The sequence below is a fragment of the Zonotrichia albicollis genome, chromosome 12, assembly GCF_047830755.1.
Source record: "Zonotrichia albicollis isolate bZonAlb1 chromosome 12, bZonAlb1.hap1, whole genome shotgun sequence".
Classification (NCBI taxonomy): Eukaryota; Metazoa; Chordata; class Aves; order Passeriformes; family Passerellidae; genus Zonotrichia; species Zonotrichia albicollis.
In genome coordinates, this window is record NC_133830.1 from 9109057 (window position 1) to 9133579 (window position 24523).

Here is a 24523-nt window from a genome sequence, read left to right on the forward strand (position 1 = left end):
TCAGTGCCATCAGCACAGGTGAAGAAGAAAGGCAACATGGCACAATGGTGTATGGGAAGCAATGCTCAGGTCAGCCCACTGCTAAAACCCCCCTCCTTCTCAACAGAAAGGACTTCCTGTGTCAAACCCAATTCTCACCTGCTGGAGACACAACCCAATGTTGCTGTTGGCAGATTATATACAACCGCCAACAGGATGGGACATCCACAATCAGTCTCTAGAGCTTTCCTTACTATCTTTGGGAGCCTGTCTTTTTCACAACTTTCTCAAAACCCTCTAATTTTACAGATTCCAACAAATGTCACAGAAGTAGTTTGATTTCATGCCCCATTCACCTTATTAGAAGATTCTCCAAAAACTTGATCACCCTGTTCAAAACTAGATTCTAAACACAAATAGCTAATTTATGCCCAGTATGTGGCAGCTGCCTGTTACCTTCTGCAATTTTTCCTCCCTTCCAACTTTATTCTAGCTTGTACATGACAGCTGCAGTCACATTCCTTCTTGGTCTTCAATTCTAAGCTGAAAGTTAACCTCTTTGCTGCACCCTAAATGAATACCTGCCATCCTGCCATCCCAACTTTGAGCACTTGATCATTTTTACCTTTTTTGTTTTGGGGTATTTTACTGCAGCTTTAGACTGGGATCCTGTAGCCAGGATAGCAGTTGGGTCAGATCCTGTCAACTGTCTGCCTTCTCCTGGCCCTTCCACATTGCTGACATCTGTTGTGGTTACCAAGCTGGCAGTGCTTCCTTCCTCTGGGACAGCCTGTGTGAGTTCAGCTTGCTGGGAACTGGCTTGTTTCTGCCTTCTCAGTCTTTGTGCTGAACTGGTCCGGTATCGAGAGAAGCGACTTTTTGGTCGAGGCCTGGAGGGTTTTGCTGGAGCTGGCTTAGCCACTGTTTTTTCAGGGACAGCATCCTACAAAATAAACTGCCATTTAGTCTGAGCCCCTCAAAGAGTATTCCTTTTCTCTGCATACAGGATCAAGAATTGAGATTTATTTATTGACACTACCTGACTCTCAAAATCTTGTTGGACTCTGTGTTGGTTCATAAGATGGCCTTGGGGACCCTTCAACACTGGCACATTATCGTTTTGTCTTCTGCATTCTTAAAGGACAGAACATGGGTCTTTAGGAAGAAAGCAGCAATAGGAAACTTGCTGCTTGTCTCGAGATAACTGCTCTTATTCCTGACCTGAGCTGACATGGAGCACTCCAGGCAAGTGTCTGAGCCCTGCCATAAAATGGGAACACATGCATCCAAAGTAGACTGGGTCAAAAAAAAACCCAAACAAAAAGAAAAGAACTTTTCATTACTGCACTTACGCATCCAACTTAAGTTCACACCAGTTCTCTTCCCTGGAGAAGGAGCTGGGCTTGTTCAGCCCAGAGAGGACTGAGGGGGATGTAACAGCAGTCTTCCTACAAACAGCCTGAAGCCACTAAGAAGATGCAGTGGTGCATCAATGGACATACACTGAAATGAGAGGTTCAGACTGGATACACGGCAAATTTTTTTCAACCTAACAGTCATGAACTGGAAGAGGTGCAATCTCCATCCCTGGAGGTTTTCAAGAGAAGACTGGGTAAAACACTGACCAGCCTGGTCTAGCTTCAAAGCTGTCCCTACCTAACTCAGAATGGGCTAGAAAGCCCACAAAGCTCCTCCCCGCCTGAACGACCTTATGATCAGAAATGCTGCACCTGAGCCTTGTACAAGACAGCAAACAGTGCTATCTTCATCTTACCGCCACTTGTGAGGAGCGTCGTGTGTTCACCCCAGTACTGCTGGTACTGTTAGCAACAGGAGGAGCAGGAGGAGGAGGAGGAGGTGGAGGAGGCGGAGGAGCAGGAGGAGCACTCGGTGCTGAACTTCCATCTTCAGTTTCAGGAGTCTCTGTTTTCACTTCTTCCAGCTCAGGAGCTTCAGAACTGACGTTGATTTCAGCATCAGTGCTGTTACGGTCTGATGGTTGCTCTCGTCTCCTCTTTCTCTTTTCTAAGTTCTCAAACATGTGCATGATGGCTTCCACCTTCCTGTCTTCCCGGGACTACAACACAAGGGAAATTGAAGTAAGCATGGTGAATTACGCACATAAACAAGGCAAGAACAGATATGGGAAGCAGCACAAAGAGAACAACTGCCAAATAGCAATGACAAAAGCCAGACAGAGGACAGAGAGAAGCAGTTCTTATCAGTTATTTGCATTTTTCAATATGGCAAATTTCCCAGAATAACAACATAATCATGTGTTTGTAGCACAAGTAGAAGAACTTGACTTTGTTCTTAAATAGGACCACTTAGATACTACTGAGTTATATTAATAAAACAGCCACAAGGATATGCATAATTTTGAAGAATTAAAAATGGTAAGAAAGCATAAGTAGAGTGGAGAGATGACTTGGAAACAAATACAGCTATTTGCCAATGACCAACCAAACAGAAGCCAGGGGCAATAGATGTACATGATTAAGTAATTTGCAGCAAGTGTAATACACCACACAAACTGATTAAAATGTTCCAGATTCATTCTTTTCCCAGCAAGAATGTCAGAAGATGACCCAGCTCAAAAATAAAAGCTCTGGTCTAAGCAGCTTACATAGTGGCTAAGAAAAACAGAACATGAGAGAATAGAGAGGCAAAACAAGTCAATATATTAGGTAAACACAAAGGACAGGAAATCTTATCACCAGGCTGTGTCAGGTACCTATGCATATAAAAAGCCCAGTACAAAAACGTTGCAGTGACTGGCAAGAATCAAGAGGGTTTAAAGAAGTGGGGTCAATTGTCTTCTGAGATTTATCATGAAGGAAGTATCTTGGAGTCCATGGCCTGGCCTTTACAGTTTTCTATTAAAAAATACTACACACACACAAAGAGAGAGACTGGGGAAACTATAGAGATGGGTATTTACCTGATGCCAAGTATAGAAAACTGAATCGCATTAAAGCAGATTAACTGGTGCAACCTACAGGAACAGGGCTTACAGGCTGACAGGAAACTAACACTTCACTTAGGCTTACTGAACTATTCTGTCCCAAAAAGAGATCCGCCTCCCTGCATTAAAATGAAATCTTCCCTCCAAAGCTTTAAGGCCAATCTGATGGATGACTGCTCTCATTCAAATTTCAGTGGAAACTAACTGCTTTATCTCATCTGTTCTAAAAAAATCCATCAGTTAATCCAAGCATCTCTCCACTGGATGGCCCTTGGCTCTCCAGGTTGCTGCACTATCTTAACATTTAAAGCATTCTCAGGAAATTTACACTTGGCAGATTCATATTCCTGTTTAGAGGAAGACAGGTGATTATGATACTGGTGAGCAAAGAAGAACAGGGAATTCCTATCTTCAATATATTTCTTGGCTGGTAAAAGGATGGGAGCAATTTTTCTGTTTTTCTTCCTTGGGTTTCTGGTTGGTTGGTTGTTTTATTTGTGTATTTGCATTTTTGTTTGAATTTTTCTCTTGTTTATTTAAATTAACAAATTGAGAGCCAGAATGACTCCACTCACATGCATAAAACATTCTAATCCAGGCAGCAATCCCAGGAGCCATAAGCAACACAAGAAAAAAAACCACCAGCTCTACTCAGTAAAGATGAAGGCTAAAATAAGACTGTATTATCAAAGATCCCAGAGCACTAAGATATAAGTAAGTAATATATTAAGTAAGTGCCAATACTACTGTTGGTGGTCTACTCCTCTGACTGACTTTTGCAACTTGATCCCACTCTTTTCCCCACATGGCAACATGTTTATGAAACCATACACTGAACAGATAGCTGTTTACAAATCTAACCCAGCAAAAATGACCAAGTTTTAAGAAAAATCAGGTTCTGGTTCATGGTAGGATCGAATTGAAGATATCCCTGCTCACTGAGGTGGGGCAGGACTAAGTGACCTTTGATAGTCCTTTCCAACTCAAACTATGCTATGGTTCTATATAGTGCCATAAATTCTTGAGCTGGCAATAAGGAAGGGCAGCAGGAACATAAAAAAGGTCCAACTGCCTTTTTGGAACCTAGTGCTGATGGTTCTGCTAAAGGTGTGCTTTAGACTATAGAACAGCCCTGAAGGTAACAGTTAAACCTTTCAACGAGGAAACAAATCTATAGTGTATCTCCTAATCTGCAGCACCCTAACATAAATCCTGTGACTTGAAGTCAACCAAACCTCGGTGGTTTTTTACTCCCCCTTTTTTTTCTTTTGCTGCTGCTAATCAAATTACTGAAGATCGCTAACAGATGGGATTTGTGTTCAAACAAGTGAAATATCCACCTGGACCTGTTGGTCACTGCATGAAGTAAGTCCTAAAGAGGGTGATACCCAGACAGAGAGAGCTACTTGCCCGTCTGCTGTGGACCGAGGCTCCCTGTTCATCTACAGGCTCCTCTTTCTCCCCTTCTTGTTTCTCCTCCTTCTCTGGCACCTGAGATAGAAACCCAGATTAAGTAACCCAGTACTGTTCCAAAGTTACCAAAATTTCTATGGTAATTTAAGGCGCTAAAGGTTTAAAAAAAACACTTCCTGCAGTTTCTGTTCTGAAGATTCCAATGCTATTGGATCAGACTCCTGCAGCACTGAATGCTAACATATATAACAAGGGGGCAAAGATTTTACCTCATTGTCACTGACTGCTGCAGGTCCCTCAGGAACCTCCTCAGTTTGCTGAGTGCCATTCTCATCCGACGCAAGGCTCTGCTGCTCCATTTCCAGCTCCTTTCGTCGGGCCTTTCGCCGGCGTGTTTCTGCCCCAATGAGTGTGCCTAAAACAGGTGGAGGTAGGTGTTCTGCAGCATTTGGGCTACGTTTCTGCACAGGGCAATTCCGGTTCCCCTTGTGACACGCACAGTCCACTTTATAATTGCTGCTCCAAAACACAAACATAATTTGTGTCACTCTTCATTTCTCAACCCTGCACAGAGACATTCAATACATCTCCTACTAAACATCTCACCACGTGCCAAAGCAAGGACAGCAGGCTACCTTATGGCCTCTATTGGAGAATATGCCAGCAGAACTGGACAGAATAGCCGGGAAATGCAATTCAGTAGAAAACGGAGCAATATGTAGAATGCGAGGAAAGGGCTGGAGGAAGATGTCCAGTCCAGGAGGGCAGTGGAGAGCTCCTGGGCGAGGTGAAGGACTCACCAGATGTTGTACTCATAGTCAAAGGCGATGGTAACCTCTGTGTCCTTGGCAATGGTGGCAACAGCATAGATGCACAGGTGGATCATCCCATCAGCAATCACATGACGAACCTTGTTAAACGAAGTAGAAAGAAGCTGATGTCTCCACAGGTTGCATTTCCTACTTCCAAGACGGAAGTCTCCTTTTGCAAAGTAGCTCTTATTCTACTCTATGAGTAATTATCCCAAATTCTCCATAGGGAAAAGCCTGCTTCACTGCTCTCATCTCATACTGTGCTTTTCCACTTACAACTACTACCACCTGCTTACCCTCAGTATCATTGTGCAGCCAAGGGAAAGACTTAAGAGTAATCTTTCTCTTCCAAAAAAACCTCCCTCATGTTCCCAAACTGTCTCATATTCCAAGTATAAACCATCAAACAAGCAAGTGACACAGAGAATTTACTGTACTTAGTGCATTTTAAGTTAGGGAAAGCACTAAGCTTATGTAAAACATGTATTTGCAGTAGCAGTGATGATGAAAAGAGAATTTACCTCTGCATTTGGAGTGCAGGACCGCCTGATGAACCTGGCATCATTACCAAAGGTGCGGGCATCAACACACATCTCAACGCCATTGAACTTGGAGTAGAACAGCACAAAGGGATATGGCCTGCAGAAGCAACAGAACATCTCAGTCCCAAAATACCCAATTCCCAAAGCACTGTTGTTAACAGGTCCCTCACTTCACTGGAAGCAGAACTTCCATCAGCACTACTGCTCTGGGGTTAGGTACTTCCAACTATTTAAAAGATCTGTTTCAGAGGGTTTGGCCCATAAGCAGAGCATCAAGCTGAGGTGATATATCTGATTTCCCACTTCTATGGAAGGCACAGCTGACAGGACCCTCTAAGTGAGCACTATCCCAAAGAGACACCAGTCTCTCTGTGCCACGATGCTCTCATACCCATCATTTCATAGTACTCTTACTTTTTGAAGAAATGCCCATTGACCTCGAATTGCTGCCGTAACATAACTTTCCCTCGATACTCAATTATGAGGGTATCTAGTGCCAAGTCTCTCGCTGCCCTCAGGATCTTCCGGTGCTTCTGAACCCGAGTCACCCTTCCCAGCTGCAGCTGTAACAAAAATCAGAGCAAAAGAGGAACATTTGAACCAAAGGCCTCTAACTCATGAAGAATATTTTACCTATATAAAAAGAAAATATATTCTAATAGCAACACACAGAAACTCTGCCAGGTGAATATGTTGTTTATTTTATAATAATTTAGTAATGACCAAAAACTTTGATAATATTTATCGAAAGCAAACAGTATTTACTCCTTTCCTTCAACAATAGTCTGACAAATCTATTAGACCGAGTATTTCAGTCTTGCATCTAGGAAGCATAACCAGACCTGTCACTTGATACTAACTGGGAATTGCTTTGCAATTATGGCTACTTTCACAGCCAGAATAACTGAGATCTTCCCTAAATTGTGGGTTGTCACACATTCAGAGGAAAAAAATGCAAGCTTTTCCTTCTGCAGAGGATGGTAAATTCCAGCAAACAGGCCAAAGACTTAAGCTGGCAATTTCCATCTCCATCCAGAAACTTCTCTACTTATCTCTTCTCAGCTAGTGCTGTTGATTTAAGTTTTTTTTTTTAAACATGAGGAACAAAATTTTTAATGAAGTAGTGACAGTTCGTTAAAACATTCGTTAAAGTCTTCAGCTCTACTACAATTGATTTTCATAACAATGTGTCCTGACACCAAGAAACCACAACATTCTTTAAGTACAGACATCGAAACATGACATATTTTATGGAATAATGGAAGGGATATTATAAGCACTAGGGTATAGGAAAGACTTATTCCATAAAAACAAAGTACTTCTCTTACTTAACAGATGAAACCTCTGTGTAAGTGAAGATTATGTGAAGAAGACTGGCTGCCTCACCACCACTGCTGTGCCTGTTCCTTCCTAAGCATTCTATTTCCTGCTCATAAGGGCCCACTTTCGATACTTTTCCAAAGTGAACTGAAGCATAAGTGTTCTAACTTCAGTAATAATGACAATTATGTATCTAAATTAGGAGTAAACCACAAAATTTTACTGAAAGCACATTCTCAACTTTTCCTGAGAGAACCTTTATTAGAAACAGCTACTGAGCACTCTGCTGAAATGGATAAAAATTAGTTTAAGGGGCTCAGCCTGAATAATGATAGAACACATGATGTTCTAACCTTGTGAAAATAAAAGTTAATGTCTTCAGGCAGCACTCAGCACTGGGAACCCAGCAAAACCCTTGTACTGAGCACATGAAAATAATGAACCACAGGTCTTTTAAACCCTTTTTTCTGACTGGGATCTTCTATCTATCTCCTCTGTTTAAAACCCCCTCAAGAAAATGACTTTTGTTGTTTCTATAAAACATTATATTGTAGATCTTGGATGAGCTAGTAAAGTAACATATATTTGTTGACTTCTCTCACTCAGATCCAGGATAAAGACAGCTTTATAAAAATATTCACTTGAAACCTATTCAGATGGGAGTAATGGTCCAGAGCTCCTCTTGAGATACAATCCAGTGCCACATTTGTCATGGGGTTTATCCGTCTTATACCAGCAATGGTAGCAATGTCTGTCTGCCAGCAACTGGGAAAACCTGGATATATGTACTGGAGACTCTGAAGAGCCTTGCAGGGTGTTCATCTCTTCAGGTCTTGGTCCTGACAGAAGCTCACAGAGGATTCCCCAAGTCCACAGAAACATGCTATTTCCAGTCTAAGAAGCTGCACTGTTGGTCCTGATTTCTGATCAACAAACCCATGATATGAGCGAGCTGTAGGATGAGACTGTTTACACTACATGGAGTAGTGGCTAAATTACTTTTAGCACTCTGTACTATTCAACTATGGCAACAAATAAATAAATGGGACCAGATTTCCTAGTGTAGGACAGGAGATAAGAAGTATCTGAAGGTACTAGATGAATTAGGACCCAGTGTGTTTCCAGTTGAATAATTCTGTTTCTATACTATCACTGATTTGTTTTTACACCTTCTCACCTAAGCTGGCCCTACACAGGAGGGTTGGACCAGATGACCTTCAGTGGTTCCTCCCAACCTAAACTGTTCTACTACTCTAAGAGCATAAAAAGATAATATCTTTCAGAAGTTAATGTCTGGTAGCCTTCACTCTCACCTTTGTCCCATGACTGACTTGGGGAATACAGGTGGGATAAGCTGGGGTGGTCAAAGGAGGAGAAAGTCCATGCAGGAAAGAGAAACTCTGCATCTGTGTAACTTATTTATCTGAGTTTGGTGAAAGAGGAATGATCTCACAGCTCTTCTGGTAAAGACACAGCTCAGCTTGTTTTCATTTTCTGAATTTAGAAATATGAAGTGGATTAGCTGCCATGCTTTCATGTGTGAAAAGAACAAATGATTTTATTCATGTCACAGGCTAGGGACTGCTGACTGCTAATCAGCCAAAACTGTTCTGATATGTTTGCAGAGCAACATCTGCATAATACTCAGTGGCTTTATTTTATAAAGGCCCTTTTGCTCTTCACTTCAGAATGTGAAATCAGTCAGGGGTTTGAGCTCAAGTCAGCAATTATCAGAGGCAGCAAAGGGCAAATACTAACCCTGGGTTTGGCTTGGCAACAACAGTCAGGAAAGTGATTCACAGCTTTCAGTTTGTCCAGCAACTGGCAGTAGCCAGGACTAAGATGATTTTATTCATAACACTAAACAGCTTCATATTTTTACAACTTTCCCCTTGCATCATGACGACAGCTGAAAACTGGTTTATCATAAAATCACAGAGTAATTTAGGAAAAGCCCTTTAAGACCGAGTTCAACTGTTAACCAGTCCTTTACTAACCCAAATCCCACAGTGCCACATCCACAAGTCTTTTAAATATCTCCAGGAACACTGACTCCACCACACCCCCAGGCAGCTATTCCAGTTTGGTAAACCTTCTGGTAACAAAAAATAATCCTAATATCTAATGTAAACCTCTGCTGGTGCAACTTGAGACCATTTCCTCTTGTCTTACACAAAATATTCCAATGAACAAAATCCCATATCCTCCATGTATAACTCTTAACTCATCTTTCCCTACTCTTCCTGGTTTGAGGAAGCTTTCAGGTCACATCTCAATCTCTTTCAAGCATATACTTGCATCACTGTTGACCAAAGTCAAATGACTCTGTGAACTACTAAGAGTATGCAGGGCATAATAAAACATTATTTTTGTTCTTTTCTCCTCTCTCCAGAGTCTTCATGGCCAAAGAGAGCAGCAACAATATTTCTACACAGCTGGCAAATGTATATTTGCACAGCCTCCTGATTTTTTTCTAGCTCAAAGTACCTATATTCCCTTATCTCACAGAAAAGCTATTTTTGTGTTCAATAATGATACCTAGTTAATAGACAACTGATGCAAACCAAGAAGCCTTCTCAGTTTGCCTACCAAAGGTGAGATGAGTGAAACAAAAATAGAACACAGTGCATGAGAGCATGTGCTCCACACCTGTGCAGGTGCCCTCCTCACAACACTCCACAGCCACCTCCTGAGCAGAGACAGCAGGACACAGGAGTGACAAGCAGCAACCCAGGACAGGCACCTGGCTTTTTCTCAGTGTCCAACAGAAACTACAAAGTCCTCTGACACCTTCCCAGCATGTGCAATGACAAGTACCTGCCAACAGCTTGTTTACAGTAACTACAGCTCACTAACAAGTTTTGCAAGTTTCAATTTTTTTGTTTCTTTGGCATGTATCACATTTGGAGTCTTCTGATTTGGAATACTGGCCACATTTTCTTATGGGAAAACCTAAGCCTGTACTGGGAAGGGAGAGGCTGAAAGAGCATGGCAAGAACAAGCACGTTATGTATGGTATATTTTATAGTCTTGTGTCGTGCTGCACACTTACCAACAAACACAGCATGTGTTTTATTACTTATTTCAGGACTTCTCCTAAAACTCATGTGAGGCAGACAGAATTACTTACATTTAGTCTCAAAAAATATTACGATTTCTAGAGAAGTAGAACTTTTTCTTATCTGCATTTCCTGCTTTCTATAGAAAGGCTGTAAAGAAATGTTTCTCCCCCCCCACAAGAAATCTTATTTATTGCAGAACCAGAGGCAAGAATGGAAGAACGTTTGGTCCAAAGTCCTCTTTCTGCACTCTCCCTTACTGGCACTATCTGTGCTCTGCCTGAAGTGGTTCACCTGTATGAAGGCAGAGGGAAAGGAAGGAGGGAGCACATGAACTTCACTGAGTCAGCTGATATAAACAAGAAAGATTCAAGCACAAACATATACCTGATATTCAGGTTTCTGACTTTGTTCCCTTTACACAGAAGAAATGCCCCACTTCTCTACTGGAGCCCACCCTTTCAGATGCACCTATCTCCATTCTCCTGGACAAAGAAGGCCCAGGAAAGCCTAAACTGGGTAGGAAGGCTGTACTTTGTTCAGTAAAGCACAGATAAGATGAAACACCAGCTAACAAGAGTATGAATGGGGAAGACATACACCACACAAACACATTGTTTTCCTGTTTCTGCTTGTTTACATGCACTCCATAAAGATGGCAAGACACCAACCACTGCTCATGGTTGGCAAGTTAGTTAGGGAGAGACCAGCTTCCTGAAGTCAGCTGTAGTTGTGCAGTATTTGGAAGTTACAAGAGTCCAAATAATCCAAAATACTGAAATAATGCTGAAAGGTTCTTTAAAATAGCCTTCCACACAACATGAGTCCAGAAATAAAATAAAAAAATAAATAAAGGGGACTGGAAAACTCAGGTGGAAAGCAGGAAATTTCCTATCTCCAGCAAATGACAGATCTGGTTTTGTCTCAGGCCATTCAGTGACCAAAGTATTTATGGCAAAATACCTGTTAGCCACATTACAGAAATGTGCAAAATATCCCCAACTTTGCATTGCTAATTTAGTTTAATGCAAGTATTTGTTAATCTCTCTCTGATTGGCATGACTTCTGATTCACTGTGTATCAAATCTCTGCCTGTTGGCCTGAGCTACAATACTGCTCACCATGCCCTGACCTACTCCCCCGCTGTCCTGCTTGTTCTTACCTGCATCTGGGACCCAATAACAGTATTATTGCAGGCCAGCTCAGTTTTGTTGATTGTGTCCAGCATAGCAGTTTTGCCCACATAGTCTTTATTGGAGCTGAGGTGTCGCTCCAGCAGGTTCTGCACATCAGCACTGTACTGGTTGGTGAAGGCCTCCTCGTACTGGTCCGTCCACAGGCGGATCCGATTCTCCCACCCTTCAGCTGTGTTTTCATCCAAGGCATGTGCTTCAGAAGGGGAATTCTGCACCAAACAGCAAAGAATGAATGGATGGTACACAGCAGGAAAACCTATCCACAGTGCTCCGAGCACATGAATAAGCTACAAAAGAAGGCAAATCAGTGCCAAGCTATGTAAGTGTTGGTTATGAGGACACATTTTTCAGCATCTGCACCCTCCAGAACATTGTACAACAGTGTCACTCAGAAATCTACTGAGATTTCTGTGCAGAACTAAGACCTCTTGAAAGTTGGTACTTGGCGCTAATAAAATAAAATTAGGCTAGCATATGGCCAGAAAAAAAAATCTAAGCCACTTTGGAAAAATAATTAAGTACATTAAAAAAGCAAAGGCACAGAACACACAAAGGCAAATAAATTTCATGTAGGCTTGTCCTGCAGTCAACCCACTCATGGCTAGCACAATGCTCAATGATGCTGACTGCATCTCAATCTTTGCAGGGACTGATCCAAAAATAGTCCTGAACCTTCTAGCTAAATGGTCACCAGAGTTTCAAGAAACTGAATGCAGAGCATAAGCTAATACCCACAGGGTTAAAACTGCAAGTCCTAAGCAGAGTAAAGAAGAGAGGGCAAAATCAGGTAATCCGTTTAGACTGTCTTGTAAAGGAGGGGAAAACAGAAGCTGGTAGAAAGAAAAAGACTTAAGCTTCATTCTTTACTTGGGAGTAGTTGAAGTAAATACTCCAGAGCTCAGCAACTCAATTGGCTTCATAAAGCACTGAGACACATATGACACTGAGGTCTTAGTAACAAGGACAAGTGAAGAGCAATCATTATTTTAATAATATATATTAAAAACATAGTAAGAGTTGCCATGCATTTTTACCCTCTCAAGTCACTTGCATGCTATGGAGATGGTGCATAGGGACACCACAGTATTCTCCTCTTTTCTCTCAGCCACCTGCAGGGCTGGGGTCAGGTGGAACTGAGCAAACCTTAAGGCACCTCTTGTGTCTAGAAATAAATGCAGCTTACAGTTCAAGTCTACTTTTTTTGTCAAATAACCTTCCTATTCAATGGCCACACCTACCACTACTGGAGGAAGTCAGAGATAAATATATTGTCCCATCCATTCCTAGTAAGAGGATGTGGAGACAAACAAGGCAGCACTCCTAGGGACTCCCAATATTAAACTTGTGAACTACTTTGATGTCCAAGCTTGAAATAGCTTTGATGCAATCAAACAATAACTGCCCTCACAGAAGAGCAGCCACAACCAGTTCTACATCCCTTACATCAAACACCCCACTCCCAAGTGCCATGAATCAATCACCTCTCAGAACTGGATTGCATTATCTGACTGGAAGCTATCAGAAGCAAATGGAAGGTTCAAGGGGCAATTCCTGTGATAGCCTTTTGAATAGGCCTCCTTGTGGTGCACTGTAAGGTTTGAGTTATTACAAGGCTGGCCCCACAATCAGAAATTTCCCAGGGAAACCAAAAGAGGGAAAAAATAAAGGGGGAAAAGCCCCACCACCAACACAGAGGGTTGTCATTTCTACTCACCTTCATCCTCAAAGACTTTCGTGAGCCCTCTCGAAAAGCCTGTCCCCCAGACAAGGAGAGAGAGAAAAAACCAAAGTATTATAAATTTCCTAAGAACTAGAATCTCACACTTACTTCAATCCTTAATAAAAGATGGTAAGAATTACAGGAAAACCTACACAAGAAACAATGAACCTGAACAAAAAGAGACTCTGCAATGCAAATCCAGTGGAAACTGCTGAAAAGCTTGATGGCCAGGATTTCTGAACTAAAAAAACCTGCCTCACACTTAGTAAAAATGTCAAGATCAAAACCAAAACTTTCCCAACTAACCTCACTTGCTTTGACACAAGAAAGGTCCAGCAACAGAATTAAGGTAGTTCACAACAACAAAATAACCCCTCCAAACCACACATAGCTCCTGCCCCCAGCGTTTTATTTAATCAGTGCCTACCAGAAGAACTTCAAGGGAAACCTAGCCTGTGGAAAATCATGGTAAAGCTGGCAGATGATGGGAAAGAACCAGCTGCTCACACACTTGCATTCCAATATAAGCAATTCAAAATTATTTCAGTCCCCAGATCCTCATAAACAAGACAGTAAAGTCATCCCTCAACAAATGTTCATCACTACCTACATAGTTTTCCACACAGGCACTATCTCTGTCCCTGAAGAACAGTGCCAAGAAGCTCTGCAGCCCAAATTCCTCAACAAAGCCTGCTAAAAAATACCATGCTCCCTTCATTTTTCATTCTATTCACAGACTGACCCTTTCCCACAAACAGCCAGACTCCAAAAGCTACTTCCCCAAATCCTAATACAGCAAAAGGAAAAAATATGTAATTGAGTCCAAGCGCTGAGCATGAATGGCCAGCATTGGGAAATAAGGGTGGAGCTCCAGCAAGGTAATTTTTAAACCAACAGCCACGTACTCCAGCAGGTCACAAATACAAGGCGTCCCATTATTACACCCAAAAGAGCAATTCTTGACAGAACAAAAATATTTTGTCTGCTGCCCGCTTGTCAACCTGCTCATAACAACACTGCACAGCATTTGGTAGGAACTGCAGCAACCCTGTCTCTCTCCACATACCTTGATCTTTTTGGCCTTTGGAGCAGCACGAGCCTTTTCTGTACTCCTCTTCCTCTTCTTGGGTTTGCTCCTGCGGACGCGGTTGACGGTCAGCGTGATGCTGGTGGGCGTGTGCTGCGTGGCCGTGTACAGCACTGTGGAGGGAGAGAGTTCTTCATCCCAGCTCTCAGTGGCACTGCTGTCCCCGCCTAGAGAGACAAGTGCTTCATGAGAACAGCTTCTCATCCCTGAGAGCACAGATTACCCTTATGTCTGTTTTCATCAAGACAACTTGCTGCCCCTGCATAGCTCTTCCCTGAGAGTATTATATCACCTCAGTTTTCCCACCCAAACTGGGAACACGTGTTCCAAACTTCTGATATGTCACAGAATGGCACTGATGAAAATTCTCCTTTTCTGTTCACAAGATAATCTGATTTTCCCTAGAGCTAACTGAGGTGAAGCGTAAGGAGAGGAGAAAATCCAAGTGGTTGGGAGGCAAAGAACATTAGCTGGCACTGATCACAGTTAAATGATTACAGCATCCAAAAGACAAAGGTCTTGAAAAAGGAAAATAAAAGTCACTGTTATCAGAATTATAACCTCAAACTCACCTGACACGTTGTCCTGCTTCCGGTGGCGGAGTCTGATCACCTTCCCCCTGCTCATTCCTCTGCCAAAGGAGAATGCACAATTGAAGCTGGTTTGTAGGAGTAAAGTCACTTGAAATTCAACAGGATGTCACAAGATGCGTGCCCTCAGTGGGGCCCAGGATGATAAGAACATCGATTTAACATCCTCATCTCCACTCCTGGTGCCACCAACACTTGTCAGGCTGACAACGCAAAGGAGGAGGGTCAATACTGGGTAAAGCACTGGAAAGAACGCTCCAGTTAGCAAAAGGAAGTCTGTCCCACAGCCCAAAGGTGACACGGTTCAGTATGAGCAGTCAAGACAAGGAGCAGCCCAGATCTGCACTGCACCAAAGCTTACCTGCACTTTTCACACTTGAGGAGGAAACCATCTTGAGAGACACTGCAGTGGCACCAAGTGGGAATTGATTCTCCTTCTGAGGAGCTCTCACTATCCCCGGAGTTCTCCTCATCAGGTGAGTGCAGGCCATTCAGTTCTGCACGAGGTATAATGGTCTGGACAGGAGGAGAGGCTGGCGGCGTTGGAGGAGGAGGGGCTCCATAATTATGATCCTGAAAATGAGTATTTGCAGTACTACTTTTAATGCGAAGATATGATGCCTAGAAACTGAAGTCCCAAATCCACAGTTCCCAGGTTAATATTTAACTGGTGTAAAACAATAGCCTGAATTCCTCAGCCTATCAAGAAGGCACAGTAATAGCTCTGAAACATGTAAATTATTTCCTTCAGCACCAATGAATTAAACTCAAAACCTATGAAAACAACCAGGCTATTTCAACATTAACTGTTGTACTGCTAATAATCTGAGATGACATAAGTGTTAAACAGTGGAACCAGCTTCCCTGAGATGTAGAGTTTCTGCCTGTTGAGATATTCAAAACTGAACTGGACATGGTCTTGAGCAACCTGTTCAGGCAGAGCTTGAACAGGGAAGTTGGATTATGTGATCTCAAGAGGCCCCTTCCAACCTCAATGATTCTGTGACACCCTATTCAAGCCATGCTCCCCCTCCCATGCTCCTGACTGCTCCTTGATCCTCGTTCTTTTAAGTCACCACTGTGAAAATCTGTGCAGTTGAAACAAGTATAAATAGTGCACAATAAACCAAATGGGGCATAAAATTACCACCAGGAAAATATTATATATTCATATATATTCACACTTCATTCATTTAGTTCATTCAGTTAAAAATCTATCACCTAGAACACTAATAAAGTTTGCTGTAGAGTATGCAAGACTTCACAAACAATAAACACAGAAATGAAAAACGTATGGCAGCACTCAGCTCTAACTTAGTGTTCCCTAAGAAATAAGCCAAAATTCCTAAGGCTTAATAGGCAAAGAACTATGGAACAAGCAGAAAAGAGCAAAAGTAGACAGTAAAGAGCTGATTCACTGCAGAGAGAGTACTCACTGCGTAAGGCAGCCCGCGATAGCTGTGTTTCTGGGTGGCCCCATAGCCGTGGCTGGAGTACACATTCTTCTCACTGACAGCTGGACTAGCTTCCACAGACTCTGGGCTGCAGAAAGGGCCAGAAGTAAAACTCATCAATACAACATCATTTTTTTTTTAGTGCCAGTATTTCACTGCTCTTTTCTATTGAACACATGAGCTCAAAATGAAGAAACTTCATGAAATCGAGGTGGTGTCATGCGTTTCACCAAGCATCATGTGTGCAGAAGCTGTACAGGATGAACCTGCTCTCAGAGGGAAGGAACTGAGTAAGGGCCACCCTATATAGCTCATTAAAACTAGGTCTCAGTCTGGGAAGTTAAAAAGGTAATTAGCATGTAAGAAGCTCAGTTTCCTTATTGTTGAGGAAATTGGGTCTAGTTCAGCATTCGCCTCTGAACCCAGCTAGCCTAATCTCAAAGCCACTGAACAGTACTGCCATTTTATCTCTTCAACAGCTTATTTCAACTGCAGCTAAGCAGCTTTCCTGCACCTGCACTTGCTTCTCTCTCCCTCAGATACCAATTGTTCCTGAGTCCAACAGCCTGTGATAAAGCCTGCATGAAAACTGCAGCTATCCTGACAGCAACTACCAGGAACAGGAGATTCCTGTTACAAAGAGACAACAAAATCCATGTCCTGGACAGATAGTGGCCACAGACAGATCAGATTCACCCTGAGCTTTCTATACAGCAGCCTGCAATGAGCAGAACAGGAAATCTGCTGCTAAGGTACAATGCACTCTTCCACCACAGGGTGGTGAAAAAAAACAGCTAAAAATCAAAGGTATATCCTCAGCAGAAAGCTGCAGAAAACCTACTCAGAGAAGGGACAGCTGCAATTCAATGCAGGGGATATTAGATAATGAGGCTAGAGACAGAACACCAGCAAGGAAACATGCTGTCTTCTGTTACAAGGAGAAGATACAAGTCAGATAACCTGCACAGATCAGAAGTAGGGCCTGTATCAGAGTATGGCAGAATATTACTGAATCATGTCTGCAGATGGAATCTTCATCAAAATTACAGCATGGAGCTGAGCAAGCAGGGAAGAAAAATATAGAAAAGGAAAACTTTACCTCAGACCTCTGCTGCTCTGGTGAGGTCTCACAGGATTCTCAGTGGGTCCTACATAGTCAGCATGAATCAGGCACCATCAAACAATGGCCAGCAACCACACGTGGGGCAGGGCTTAGGCACCCAAGAAGAGCAACCCCTTGCCCTTTGGACTTCCTATTAGCTCTTGAAATCTCTGCTGCACTGAAGTTTGCCCCACCCTGCCACTCAACCTCATCTATTCTCCAAGGCACCAACCTCTGAGCTTCTGGCTTATTCTGGAGTAAGGTGGCTCTGTCTTTGCAACATAAAGGAGCAATAATTTATTGTACAAAGAACTGCAGAAAGTAGAAGACATTACACCTATGCAAAAAACAACTCTGTAGCTCAGGATTTAGGTGCATGACATGATAAATTCAGTCAGTTTTCAATGTGACTACAGCCAGCTAAACTGTCAGAAGCAGGAGATATAGATGTTCTCTCTCAAAGGATGTATTTCTTAATAAAAGGTACCATGTAGAGCTTGCCACATAATCCAGCCTTTGCAACAATCCTTTAGGACTTTCAGATTGGTACAGTGTCAAATCCATTCAGGTTTAATAACCCTTTCAGAAATATTTCAGTATTAGAAGGAAAAGTGCCTGAACTCTCTAAACAGCAGATATGTCCTCTGTCCAAGTCACCCACATTCCTAAGCACAGTCAGACTGGAATACCAGCAATGCTCTGCAAGCATTAGCAATAAAACTTCAGAATTGTTGGTGCAACGGTGTCCAGGGGCAACAACGCTGGGGCCCATGCTTCCTCAGCAGCAGCATGCCAAGGAGCTTCCACACCTCCCAGTATGCAGTCAGACTAACACAGAAAACTACTCTGCAGCCTCCATAGCACCCTCAGATGAACAGCAACACCATTTTCACCTCCTCTCTGTATCAGAGGCTGGGGAAGATGCTAAAGCTCAGCCTGTAAAGAGATCAGCTCGTTTTCCTTTTACCTTCCCCACTGCCTTCGTGATGCACATCTCGGAATAAAATCCTTTTAAGAGGTACAAAGCTCAGGTACCCCAGACTTTATGTATCAAACCAAAGAGTTTCAAAGGCAAAGTGAAGGACAGCCTTAACTTTGAATAGACCCATGAAGGACACTTCAGCAGTAACAGTGCATTGATGCAAAGCCTGGAGAATGAAGTCCTGGCATTCCCAATTTTTAGAAAACAGGCAGAGAAACCAATTCAGAAATCTTCAAATACCTTTTTAGCACTCCAGCCTAGCCTCAAGTTGGACCTACAAATTTCTGACAAGGGAGAAAGAAAATGCTTTGCAGAAGGTTTACAGTCAGTCTTTTTGATACTTAAATGCTACAAGGGACACATGCGCAGACACATCTGGCTCTTCTCCCTACCACGCTCAGCTTCGAAAGCAAAGTACATGAGCAAACTATTTAGCACTCTTCCTCCTGCCATAAACAGTTTAAAATTCCTGCATGTTGAGTCTTCAAAGTGCTGCTGTGGGAGAAGCAGGGTGACAAGCAGTACTAAATGATAGATCTTGAAAAGCGAAGGATCACGTAACCAGCGCAGATGAGTGACTTACTAGATTCTGATTCTCTGTTTAAAAACAACATGTAAAAATGTGGGCTTTAGGATGGAATGAAGCATCACAAAGCAGAATGGCTAGAATGGGGCCAGTGCCAAGACAGACAAAAAAGAGCATTAGCAGTCTTGCAGAGAGTACAACCATGTAGTCAAACTCTATGCATAGTTGAATCAGGGTGAGATGGAAGGGAAAAACAGTGATTCAAACCTTAGCCCACTGCTCTTACAGATCAAAATCAATAGTCTGGAGCAATTTCTGTTCTACACTGATCCAGCTGACATGCAGGTATTTGCATAATAGATACCTCTAGATAATACATGGGAGAAATCTATCTCCAAAATGTCATTTGTAGATTTTTTTAAAGAGATACTACAGTCTGTGTTTCAAAGAAGGATGCAGGCAAGCAGGAGGCAGAAGCACACAGAAATAAACTTCAGCCCTCGCTCTCATCCCTGACAAAAACATACTCTAATCCTAGCTGACATCATTCAAACAAGGGTTTTAAGAAGAGATCACAATGCAGTATTTCCTGATTTTGAAATGCTCCTGACTCTGCAGAAGCAGTGTGTTTTCAAAGAAAGGTAAGTCCTCTCCAACAGGCCTCAGAGATACGGCTGCAGTGAGAGCCCTGCACATGGTCCTGTGGTGGGGACTCCAAAGGATGCTCTCTGAGGTGTGCTCCTTGGAGTCTGCTCAGGGGCAGAAACAAAATAAAGGTGCCTACCCAGGCTGATGCTGTCTCACATCTCTGTCAAACTCCAAAGGTCTCCACAAATCAGTCACACAAGACTGGTACCAAGTCTGAGCTAATAGGCTCTACTGAGAGGAAGGTTCAGCACGCTGATCCCTCACATTGCAGCTGTTGGAAAAGGAGCTGGTTTGTACCATGCCAACGTCAAGCCTGGGTACAGCAAACGCACGACTGCCTGCACTTGAGTATAGATTTACTAGCCAAGCTGATAAAAAACCCAAGGTTGAGTGCCTCATACTGCTGGAATTCTCCTTTTCCCCATATCCTCTGTCAAACTTACCAATTTCCATAACACTGCCTTTGTTAATACCCATCTCTCAGCAGCCCCTTTCTCCCGAGTGGAGAAAGCACAGGCACCAATCCTACAGCCCGACTCCAGGTGAGCCCTCTGGCACCCTCCCGCTCTCCTTTCTCCTCATCCCTGGGGTAACACTCACTCCGATCCTGCAGCCATGTCGGAGTAGGACGTATCTGGTGTGGTGACTCCCAGAGGGATTGCAATGCTCATGACGCCCGTCGGGGATCACGGAGTCCAGAGGGCAGCGACTGGCCGCTCCGAGGGCGGAGAGGAGCCGCAGAGCCTCGGCCAACACGTCACGGACATGGGGAAACCTACCGGGGTAGAAACAAAGCATTGCATCTCCGTTATGGGGTCAGGTCTCCCTGGATGCCTCTAAAGAAGGCTTTCATAGCAAAGAAAAGCAGAAATAGATTTCCATCAGTGACATGCCACATCATTTTTACTTCATTTTCATATGTAGGGCCACAGAAGAGGTACATGGCAGTAGTTTGGTGGGGAGGTTGGGGGTTTTTTACAGTGTTGGACTGACATGCAATGAGCTGCTTTGCCTTAAAGCTGATAATGACAGTTCCCTCCTCCCCCAAGTAAACTTAGGACTAATTATCAGATAAGTAATCTATTAGCTCCTTCTGCATATAAGCAGCAGTTGTCACCTATCACCCACAGCCCTCCATCAGCATTTCCTAACTCTTTCCCCAAACGAGCTGCAGGCAAAATCCATCTATGTGGACAACTAGACAATGCCAGGGTGGACCAAGCTGAGACCTCTCCCTGGAGATCAGTTTGTAGGTGCATTTGCCAGGCCTACAGCACAGGGGAGCGTGAGCGGCAGAGCAGCCGCTCCCACAGCACCGAGGGCTCCCCAGGGCCACGAGGCCCATCCCGGACTGCGCGGCGGCGGCTCAGCCAGCCCTGACACAGCGGCCCCGGCTGTCCCCGACACCTCCCCGCGGCACAGCCACGTCACACGCCTGGGGAATGCGGCGGGACCATTGGCTGTGTGCGGGGAGCCGGGTGAGTCACGGCGGCACCGGGGCGCAGCCGCCGGCCGTGAGGGGAAGCCCGGGCTCCACCTTCCCTGCTGACCACAGCGCTTTGTACGGCCGCGAGAGAAATCGCCGATAAACGCGGACTTCCTCGTGTCGGATGGCGGCCGGAGGTGAAATGGGATCAGCTCCTCGTTATGTAAATCGCCTCAGTAACACAGATGAGCATAAAGGAGCTATTATTCTACACAGCTCGAGAGAAACCCCCACAACACAGAGAGAAGCTGCATTTCTGCATGCAGCAAAGGTAGCTCCAAAACCAAAGAAAAATGGTGACAACCACTCTCTCTGCACGTTAAACTTTAAGGGCAGCCTTGAATACTTTCCACTGCCTTTCCCTGGCTCCGGCAGCGCAGACAAGCCAGCCCGCTGTCACATGCTCCCCGGCATCTCGGGGCTCTGCCAGCGAACCCTCCTGGGCTACAGAGAGGCCGTGAGCCAACTTTTCCTGTGGGTAGTGAATTTCTCACAGGGAACTGCCTTTGGACACCACAGTCCAGCCATTGTTTAATACACAAAACCCCCAGAAAGACAAAAACACACACTCACTATAAGGGCAAATGAAGAGTGAGAGTCAGAAAGTTTAAATGCTACATGCTATGTTGCCTTTTCCTGTCTTAAAAGGCAGGCCACTTCTCTTGGCACAAGGAAATACTTTCCTTCTTCAGCATACATCCCTATGGAACATCTTTCAGAGAGTATGACAGACATACAGTGAATTACAGAAGTAGCACATAAAGATTTCTAAGTGGTCTATGGCAATTCCCTGTTATGCCCCAAAGCAATGGTCTCACAGGGAGGGGGGAGATGAAAAAGGAAACAGGCAGGACTAAGCTCACAAGCAGTTCCAACCCAAGACAGCCCAGTGTCCTTGAGTGTGTTTTCTGAGGAAAAAAATAAAAGGACCTTCCAGAAGTGTTTTATTTACCCTTTCTTGTGCTTGTGACAAGAGTTGTGATTTCTACACTGCCACAAGATGAGACAAACTGCTCCTAAAATACAGCTAAAAGCTACAGACATCAATCCCTGCTTCAACCAAGTCACGTAAAACTCTAGCACAAGGTTAAAAGCAATACAACAAGTTTCTCAGTGTCTGAAGCATCCTTCCCTTTAAGGAACATGGAAAACTCTTCCTCTCCCCACACCCAGTAATCTTTCTAAATACTTGTTTAGATGTTTTTCCTCTATTGATCTCATGCCTTTGCCAATGACTGTACCCAGCTGGCAGCAGCCTGACAGTTCAGGATGGATTCCAGCCTCCCGCCTGCCTGTGACTCAGCAGAACTGAAGGATTTCAGGTGCAGCTTCTGGACTAGAGAGCCACAGGATACCTGGGCAGTCCAGGGGTAACTGGGACAAGTTTTCACCCACTTCTCATAGGAAACCCTCTTTCTATCAGTATTGCACAAATGCTGCTGCACTGATATGGTCCGAACTCCCATTTTTGGGAAGGAGATTACTGGAGAAACATGAAATAGCAAATCAAAAGGTTAAACAAGGCAAATTCCACTTCACTTTTATGTTGACCCAGCAATACTTGCCCAACTATCACCCTTGTTCAGATTTTACTGTTTGGTACTATTTTATGTGTACTTTCAACTGTGACAATGTGACAATTCAAAACGAATTGCTGAGACCAGCTTCAAGTGCTGTCCAAGACCACATCACCTTCAGGCTACATTACAGTCTGGACTCCATGACACTTGGCCTGCTAACATGCAGAACATCAGCCTGACAGAAAACTCCGGGGTTGAGATCTACATGTTCACCTACCAAACTGGCCAATTTCCAGTACATTCAATTCCCAAGGTCCTTCCTACCTCTACCTCCAAAAATATTGCTGAAGGAGAAAAAAACCAGAGGTCACACCCAGTTCTCTCTGCTGCCACTGGAAGAAGTTTTACTAAATTCAGTGTCTTAATTCAAATCTAATGAGCTTCAGACCACAGCACAAATCTGTCTGCCTTACAACACAATTCTTCTTGAAATCAAATGGAGATGGGAATTTTGATGGCCTAACAGGTAGATAATATTTATCTAGTTTTGAAAGTGCAGCATTTAAAGATATATTTTTCCTCCACATTTGGCACCTACACAGCAGCCTCCTTAACCAGTCATATTGGTGTAAGGATACTTGGTCTTCCCCAACATCATCAGAACAGCCCAGATGAGCATCCACCCACACAGCCAGCCCAGCTGGGATCCCCAGTTCTCTCTCAGCACAGGTCACATGCCAAGGGACTGAGCCACTGTGAGTGCTGCCTTGGCTACACTGTGAATATGTGCTATTCAGTTACTTCAGGTAACATCCTGTATTGACAGAAAGGACTGTAATAAATCAAAGCTGGCCAAGGGAAGGTTAAGCAACACCTGCTGCTGTAACAGTGAACTGAATTTTCAGAACACTGCTTAGGATGCAATGGCTGCAGCGCTGCATTGGCTCACTTCCACAGCCAGTGCCATCCATGTACAAATAAAGCAGATGCAGAAAATTTACTGCTGGAAACTCACTTTATTACTTGTGGTGTTAAAAGTCTGTACTAACAGGGACAATCAAGCATGGTGAGTCAAAGAGCTCACCAGAGCTTCCTCCTTCAAGATGTGGCTGTACCTGTCTTCACTCGTGTCCCAGTCATACAGACACCTCTGGGCACCCATGGTGTGCAACATCTGCTGACAGACTCTACAAAGTATTTGTGAGCATCATGAAAATTTCACCTGCAGAGAAAAAACCCTGGGCACAGCCTCACAGATTGCATGTGCTACCTAAATTCAGATTCCATCATCCTTTGGTGCTGCTCAGGTGATGCTGTACAATGTCAGGGGGGACAGAATGTGTCCCTTGCACCCTCCCACGGTCACAGATTCAAGGGCAAAGCAGTTACCAAGCAGGGGGAGGACAGAGATTCATCCTGTTCCTCTGCAGGGTCAGTGCACATCTGTGAGTCTGTGGCCACAGAGAGCCTGAAATACTTTACCATTGTGCAACCAGTGTCTTATGCATGGCCAAGAAAGATAAAAAGGTAACACTGGTACAACCATATCGTGGACAAACTGACAAAAGCTTTTTCTGATTATGCAAAACTTCAACATGTGAGCCAGGGCAGGGAGAACAGGGAAATCACCTCCATGTGCAATGACAGCAACCACTTCTTGTTTGCAGACAGTAAAGGACAGACAAGCGCTTCCTTTTCCTCTCCCCACACTTCCCAGCAACTCCAGTTATTGAAGTCCCAAACTGGAAACAGATTCCAGACTTTTTACAACCCAGAATTACTAATGTCTGAACAATAACCACCATCATCTTCTCTATGCTTAGCAATGGGCATCTAAGTCACCTACAAAGGATGAGCTCTGTGTATAATGAGTTGCACATTTTTTTAAGCTCCCACGCCACTACCAGTCATATAAAATTCAAAGCACTTTCCTCTCCTGCACCTCATACTGCCACAGGCCAGTCCAGAGCTGGTGGAAAACTGGTAATAGCAGCTCTGCCATGCAGCCTTCTTTGGCATCCTCTCAGCCAGCCTCATTTGGGACAGAAACAGCAAGGTCTGATGGGTTCATACTTACACTGTCATCTGCATCAGTGGCAAATCACTTGGCATGTGGAGCAGT

The 24523-nt window shown here is 43.8% G+C and overlaps 1 protein-coding gene across 3 annotated transcripts in view; it reads right to left on the bottom strand.

Moving 5' to 3' along the window:
* SETD5 (SET domain containing 5) overlaps positions 1-24523 on the bottom strand; it is a 67931-nt gene that overhangs the window by 21781 nt on the left and 21627 nt on the right. The window contains exons 2-15 of one of the 3 annotated variants that reach the window (XM_074550547.1): positions 19996-20170; positions 16120-16225; positions 15045-15256; positions 14666-14724; positions 14073-14260; positions 13001-13039; positions 11253-11495; positions 6126-6274; positions 5691-5808; positions 5158-5267; positions 4627-4873; positions 4355-4435; positions 1754-2056; positions 605-922 (exon numbers count right to left, since the gene is read on the bottom strand). In XM_074550547.1, coding sequence (XP_074406648.1) covers positions 605-922; positions 1754-2056; positions 4355-4435; positions 4627-4873; positions 5158-5267; positions 5691-5808; positions 6126-6274; positions 11253-11495; positions 13001-13039; positions 14073-14260; positions 14666-14724; positions 15045-15256; positions 16120-16225; positions 19996-20066 — 2244 coding nt within the window. In that variant the 5' untranslated portion in view covers positions 20067-20170. The remainder of the gene's footprint in view (positions 1-604; positions 923-1753; positions 2057-4354; positions 4436-4626; positions 4874-5157; positions 5268-5690; positions 5809-6125; positions 6275-11252; positions 11496-13000; positions 13040-14072; positions 14261-14665; positions 14725-15044; positions 15257-16119; positions 16226-19995; positions 20171-24523) is intronic. The other 2 variants (XM_074550546.1, XM_074550545.1) reach the window with 2 other exon arrangements.